The sequence below is a fragment of the Phragmites australis genome, chromosome 1, assembly GCF_958298935.1.
Source record: "Phragmites australis chromosome 1, lpPhrAust1.1, whole genome shotgun sequence".
In the NCBI taxonomy this organism is placed as follows: Eukaryota; Viridiplantae; Streptophyta; class Magnoliopsida; order Poales; family Poaceae; genus Phragmites; species Phragmites australis.
This window is the reverse complement of record NC_084921.1, coordinates 26,579,969-26,587,226: the sequence shown is the minus strand read 5'-3', so window position 1 is coordinate 26,587,226 and position 7,258 is coordinate 26,579,969. Positions and strand designations below refer to the sequence as shown.

The window sequence follows — 7,258 nt, the reverse complement described above, 5'->3', positions numbered from 1 at the left end:
ACTCGACTTCGACCACGACCATGACTTCGACCACAACCACGACCACGATCATAAATAGAGCTCAGCCTTGAGTCCGAGTAGACTTGACCTTCGAGGAGTGACGTCCGAGTAAAGTTATGGTGCTTCTCCCACGTTCCTATGCAATAAAACATCATAAGAATTTAGTAGTAATCTATCCAAGAAAACATAAACAATAAGGAACGAGTTCACCTAGTGGTCTAATTGTCGTGCACGTGTTCTTGTAATTGGATCTTGTATGATTTGAGAATTATTGGTGGTATTGATCACATCTGAAGGAGCCATGTGCTCATCAGATGATCCATCACAGTGGAGTCTTGCTTGCCTTTCACTGTATTGCCATAGAAAACAACTTTGTATCTCACATCTTCAATAAATTCATTTTATCAAATATGAAGTCCAATCTTTGTTCTTCACTCTTGGCATATTGGATTTCAATTCCACTTATACCTTCTTATGGATAATAACCCCTAACTCACTCTCCAGCACAAAGCACATGGGTTAGTCCATAAGATGTAATTGACAATTTTATACCTTAAGTTACTTGATCTCCACAAGTAACCTAACTTTCATGCTTATTATCATTCTTCATATGGAACCTAACTCCACTAATTTTCAAACACATAGCACACGGGTTAGTTCATAAAACTCTATTGACAATGAAAAACCTTTAGTTACTTGATCTCCACAAGTAACTTTGCCTTCATTCTTCAAACTTTTTCTTCTTGTTATGAGCATCACTAAGATATCAATGATTTTGATGCAATTCTTTGAACTCATGGCATTTTTCAACTAATTCATGCTTCATTATTTATGCATCTCTTATGGAATAAACTAATAACAATTCTCAATATGATTGTTAGTCCATAGATATTATCATTGACTTACCCAAGCATCACTTAGAGCCTATTCATCTTGATGCATATCTCTTCTCCATATATCACCTATGAAATAACCTACTAATAATTCTCAACACAATTAGTAGTTCATATGTATTATCATTAATTACTAATACTACACATGAGGGCTAGATGCCCTTTCATGTGGTCGTATCTATATTGGGATGGCACCATGATTGGTCACAATTTTGAGTCTGTCATTGTCGTCATCAACTTCGTCATTGACCAAAGCTTCAACAACCAGCATGAGTCAAGACAACTCATTTTGAAGGAGGGGAGAATGATGGGGATCAGGCAGCCAAGTTCTTGTTAGATTATTTGCAAATCTGTCTGTTGACTTTCTGAAGTTATTTGCAGGTGTACAAAGGATTCCAAGGCTTACAAAGATGATATTTGTAAAGCTTATTTGATTGCCTACATAGTGGATTTGGTTCTGGCCTATGTTTTCTTTTGAGTGCACCATAATATCCAAGACAAACTGACAGAAGAAAGTTTAGACTTTGTTTCTTCGAGTACAAATTGTGTAAAGAGTTTCTTTCATGTGTTTAGGTGTCCTGTGATGCTAGACAAGCCCGTCCATGTAATTTGAACTCAACGTTATGAATATATTTAAGTTATAAATTACTCCTATGATGAGGGTCTCATGTCCACCCTTCTTATGATTAGGCGCAGCTAATACAGAAGAGACTAGAGAGTTTATCAAGATCATTCTTACTTTTCTGTTGGGAATTAAGGGTTCGGTACTTATCTTCGAACGTGTGTTCAATGGATCTAAAGGCGCAAGCCCCTATAATGACCGTGAGTGAATGCCTATGGACTTGGTGAGCTCTACGTTCTATCTTCGGCGGATTAGTAGTGCATGTACGCCTACTATTTTAAAGTACCTTCAGTGATCGTACATGGAGAAGATGAGGTCATCTCTGTATCACCCCGAATTCGGAATACTTCTTCAAAAAATTACTCTACTGATAGAAACATAGCCAACACCCTCGTCCATGGACCTAACTTGTCCATGATTCACCTAGTTGCATCATGACCCACCTCTATAAGACGTGAGACACTGAACCGCCCAAGGAATACTAGCGAGATATCCATAAAACAAAACCACATGTGTTGCTTGCATTGACAAACAAACACCTTCTACTGAGGGTGGGCAAAAAAAATCAAACCAAACCAAAACAACTGTTGTTTGGTTTATCCAATTTTTGGTTTTAGGTTCGGTTTTTAAAATTGCTTGGTTCAGTTTTTGTTTTATTTTTTTATTTTCAATTTTAAAAAATTGTACTAACCTAATAAACTAAATTATTTTATACCCCACTTACCCTGTGACATCATCTCCAAAATTGGACTATTTGAATTAGAGTGTTGAGTTTATTGTGAATTTGTCATATTTTATGCATATATGACTATATTTGTATTACAATGATGTGTGTATTTGCCTTTTGCATAGTTGATTTTTTTAAAACACCAAGATATATTGAAATGTTTACAATTTTAGTGCAAAAAGGAAAAAAAAAGTTGAAATATATCAGTTATTCAGGTTTAATTTTTTATTTTTTTCTTGGCTATTTTGGTTTCTATTTTCTAGAAACCAAAATATTATTACACTTAAAAACAAAACTATAATAACCACATTAATAGATTGTCCACCCTAGCTTCTGCAACCCTGACAAGGAACCGAGAAGGAAAACACCGAGCAAAACAAGCTAGAAAGCTCTGGCATTAGCAAAACAATTCCACCATGCCTAAATTTTACCTGACATCCTTTCCTCACTTGTCTGTCAGGGCTATCACGTTTGCCCCCAACCGGACCGTGATCGTCTGACTTCACAGTGATTTCATTCTACCGTGAGCCGTTGAATCCAATGTGAATGGACATGGTTGGATGCTACATTGGTTTGTGAATAGTAAATTGTCACATCTCCGTTGCTACATTAACAGCGCTAGTGATCGACGTCAGCATATTGTTCTTCATCTCCTCACCTGTCTGTTAGGGCTATTACATTCGCCCCCCACCATCGTCTGACTTTACGTTGACTTCACTGCGCCGTGAGCAATTGAATCTGATACAGATGTACAGTATTGGATGCTACAGAGGATTTGGATACCACGGTGGCACGCACCGGCAGCTGTTGGGTGACAACCTCTGCTGCCTGCTGCTCCGATATAAATATACTAGTCGATTCATTGAGAAGACTGAAGATAGTGGTGGGGGCAGCATGGATTGGAGTGCTCCCGCATTGTTGAGCTCCGTATCCGAGTCCTCCTTCCGGAACCTCTGCTGCTATGGGGCTGGAATCGCAGGTTAGAAGTACACGATCACATGCTACCAGCCCTTCTCTGTTCTTGTCCACCTGTTGTCCATCCGGAGAGAAAGCCAAGCATTTTTATTGGCTTCTTCTTTGTTCTCCCCATTCTGGTTCTTGTCCTGGACTCCTAGATTGGGTTGTTTGGGGGTGTTTTCCTTTATTGGCTGCTTTGGTCTGGTTCCTTACTTTCTTGAGGATGGGAATGGTAGGTTGGAGGGTTGCAAGAAGAAGATGGCTGGGTACCCTTGATTGGCAGAATTCTTGGCGGTTCCTTTTCTTATCTTCTTGTTTGTGATTCGTTTCAGGGAACGTTTTTGCCTTCGTGCTCTTCATCTCCCCACTGTGAGCTCCCCTTTTCTTGATTGAGTTGATTTTCTCGGTCAAATTACTCTCGAGAACACAAGATCTTCCCTTATGTCCCTCCTCAATCGATCCAGCGCTGAGGAAACTGCAATGTCCATTGCTTGCAGGCCGACCTTCAGGCGGATCGTTCGGAATGGATCGACAGAGCAGTTCTCGGCCATGCCGTACATCTACTCGCTGCTCAACTGCCTGATCTGCATGTGGTACGGTCTCCCCTTCGTCTCCTACGGCGTCGTACTTGTCGCCACTGTCAACTCCATCGGCGCCGCCTTCCAGCTCGCCTACACTGCCCTCTTCATCGCCTTTGCGGACGCCAAGCAGAGGGTACCCGCCACTTGTCCTTGATTGGGTTCTTCTTTATGTTCTGCACATTCGCATACTGATAGAATGGGGTTGTGGTCTCTTGATGCAGTTGAAGGTGTCTGGTCTCCTGGTCGGTGTCTTCCTGGTGTTTGGCCTGATCATGTATGTTAGTTTGGCATTGTTTGATCACAAAACACGGCAAACATTTGTCGGATATCTCAGTGTTGCGTCCCTCATATGCATGTTCGCGTCCCCCTTGTCTATCATTGTGAGTTCTTGCGCATTGTGATTAATATTCTTCACCCTGATTTGATAATCCTACTTGTATTTCATAATCACATAGAAAAAATGTAGTTGGTAGTAGGCATTGTGCAATTTGATATTCTTAGCCTTGATTTGATTTTTAGGCCATTTCGATGATCCCTATTCCCTGGTTTCTTCCATTCTTGTTTAACAGAATATGGTGATCAGGACGAAGAGTGTGGAGTACATGCCCTTCTATTTGTCATTATCTATGTTCCTGATGAGCTTATCATTCTTTGCATATGGGGTGCTACTGCATGATTTCTTCATATATGTACGGTTCTAGTTTTCTATTGTTGGTTGTAGCTTTTGTTTGGAAGGGTGTATAACTTTATGTTTGTTTCCTGTGTTCATGTTTTTGGCGTCATGACTTAAGATTCCAAATGGGATTGGAACCGTATTGGGTGTCATACAGTTGTTGCTATATGCCTACTTCAGTAAAGGATCAAGAGAGGAAGGCAGGCGGCCATTGCTTGTCACGCATACTTGAGCATGCAAAGGAGCAAGGTTCGACAAACAATTTACTGTTATCTCTATTCCCAACTTCTGTTCTGTTTACTGCACCTCTATATAATAATCTGGAATCATTATTCTAGTGATTTTTTGTAATTGTAGTGTTGTTTAAAAATTTTGAATTCCTACTGTAAAAAAAATTGGAGGGAGAGGGACTTCATTGATGGAAGGGAAAACTGCAAACCCCCCCCCCCCCCAAAAGTCACTTGGATTTTGACTTTCCCCCCCAAAAGTTGTTTTGTTGCAAAAAGCCCCCCAAAAGTTTGACTTTGTTGCAAAAAACCCCCTAAAAATTCAAAAAAATAAAAAAATCATTAAAAAAAATTCTAAAAAAAACTAGAGACAATTCTAAGACCTTCTGTGAAATTTGTTTTCAAAAATAATATCCTTTGCATCATATTTCATGGAGAGGAAGTTTGGAAAAAAAAAGAAAAATATGCAGCTCATTTATTAACTCATGTTATTTTAAATTTGTCATGTCTACCATTATTTTTCCTACACAAATAATTATTTAAGTAAACTAATAAAAGTGGTTTCACTAATTTTGGGGGTGTTATGGATTAGTTATGAATTAATCTATCTGCAACCCATCTACTGAATCCTGCACGTTACAATAACTATTTCAAGATTTCATGTATTTTTACAAGATAGAGGATCATGTAAGAAGACTAAAAAATTTTGTTTCATGATTTTTGGATTAGTAAATAATTAGCTATGCATTTAACTCGAATTAATAAATGAGTTGCACGTTTTTCTTTTTTTTCAAACTTACTCTCTATGAAATATGATGCAAAGGATATTATTTTTGAAAACAAATTTCACAAAAGGTCTTATAATTGTCTCTAGTTTTTTTTAGAATTTTTTGTGATTTGTTTTAAATTTTTTTGAATTTTTAGGGGTGTTTTTGCAACAAAATCAAACCTTTGGGGGGTTTTTTGCAACAAAATCAAACCTTTGGGGGGTTTTTTGCAACAAAACAACTTTTGGGGGGGAAAGTCAAAATCCAAGTGACTTTTGGGGGGGTTTTTGCATTTATCCCTTGATGGAAAGCTATCAGTAATTTGTTCTCTTTGCTGAAAGCAACAATTAACACGGTACAAGACTGCACTATTTTGTAAAGAAAAACGATCTTTTCTCCTTGCATACGCTGGGTCTAGACCACACAAAACGAAATACATCATATCATCATAGATTTATTTCCAATTGAATAATTTTGCCTACGTTCAGTAGGAAGCCTGTATAAACCTAAAATTTAGATAACCTGCAAGCAATCGCATGTTTATTAAATTAAAAGAACTGTGGCTTCCATAAAAAAAGTAACTTCGTCGAAGAAGGATAAGAAGCAACTTCAAGTTAATACATGTTGTTAATATAATAGAAATGGCCAGTCAATGGAGCTATCTTTTCTTGTTGTCACTTTCCCGCAAGATATTGCTGTCTGAGTATTGTCTGCACGTTTTGTTTTCATTTGAACACAATCACATGGCTACAAACATGGCCCTCGTCAACATATTCTAACTCCCAATCCAGCATAATTGATGGTGCGACATCATAGCTAACATTAAATTTATTCGGTTTTTTCTTTTCCCAAATTTCATGTTCCTTGTCAGACTTGGTCCAAACTCTTAGGGCTTGTACAGTCATCGCTGTATTGTTGTATGCCTGCAGCTTCAGGATACAAGAAGTTCAGAGGAGAAACTTGATCTGTCGTTGGTGAATGGTGACATCTCACTTTGACAAATTCCAGGGCCATGCTATCTGAAGACTGAAGACTTCTAATTGCCGTGGTTATCCAAATTTTTTCGTCTCTGTGAAAAGCTTTTATGTATCTTTACACGCAACGCAAGTCATAGTTTTGCTGTATATTCCAGATTAGATGATGTAAGGTTTTCGTGTCATTTGTTCATATGAAGTTATTATGTATATTGTGTATAGCATTGTTATGCAGACTTCGTCAATGGATGTGGCCTCCTGCACGATGGTACTCCCTCTGATCCGAAATAAGTATGGTTTTTGATATTGACATGGGTTTCAAATATAACTTTGACTACTATTTCTTGTTGTAATATGTTGATAAAAAACATAGCAAAAGTATACTAATATGAAAGTTTTTTTGATAAATCTATCCGTACTATTTTTAAGTATCTAAACTCAATATATAAAAAGTAATTTATAGTTAAAATTTGAAATAGTTAACTACATACAACTCAACAATATTTATTTTGAAGGGGAGAGATATGTTTTGTCAATCTTATCTTATTTGTCTTGCCTCTCGTGACGCGATGGGATAGGTTTATACTTGCATAGTATTGTAGGGACGTGGCAGAAACGATTCGCTGGTTGCAACCACAGTTTAAGTAGGTTCAAAGAAAGATCGGAAATGCAGTTCAGGCGCACAAATATTACTACATATGAAAGCGCGGAGCGTCGGTGGCTAGCGTCCACCTCAATAAAAAAATGCTTTCGTCGTTCGATATCCATCGTGTGGCTAAGCTGGCGCGCGGATTCCCCGACGTTTCTGACGTGCGCCCCCCCCCCCCCCCCTCCAGT

At 38.3% G+C, this 7,258-nt stretch overlaps 1 protein-coding gene across 3 annotated transcripts; it reads left to right on the top strand.

Annotated features, from left to right (window-relative positions):
• Positions 1–3,029: 3,029 nt before the first annotated feature.
• Positions 3,030–6,701, top strand: LOC133913504 (bidirectional sugar transporter SWEET2a-like). 3 transcript variants are annotated; one of them, XM_062356673.1, is made up of 7 exons: positions 3,030–3,221; positions 3,532–3,568; positions 3,697–3,913; positions 4,002–4,160; positions 4,350–4,469; positions 4,572–4,702; positions 6,377–6,701. In XM_062356673.1, the coding sequence occupies exons 1-6, from the start codon at positions 3,137–3,139 to the stop codon at positions 4,683–4,685; spliced, it is 732 nt and encodes a 243-aa protein (XP_062212657.1). In that variant the 5' UTR covers positions 3,030–3,136; the 3' UTR covers positions 4,686–4,702; positions 6,377–6,701. The 3 variants fall into 3 exon arrangements, with proteins under 3 accessions (XP_062212657.1, XP_062212671.1, XP_062212665.1); XM_062356687.1 differs by having other exon boundaries at positions 6,349–6,701; XM_062356681.1 differs by having other exon boundaries at positions 6,319–6,701.
• The last annotated feature ends 557 nt before the right edge of the window (positions 6,702–7,258 follow it).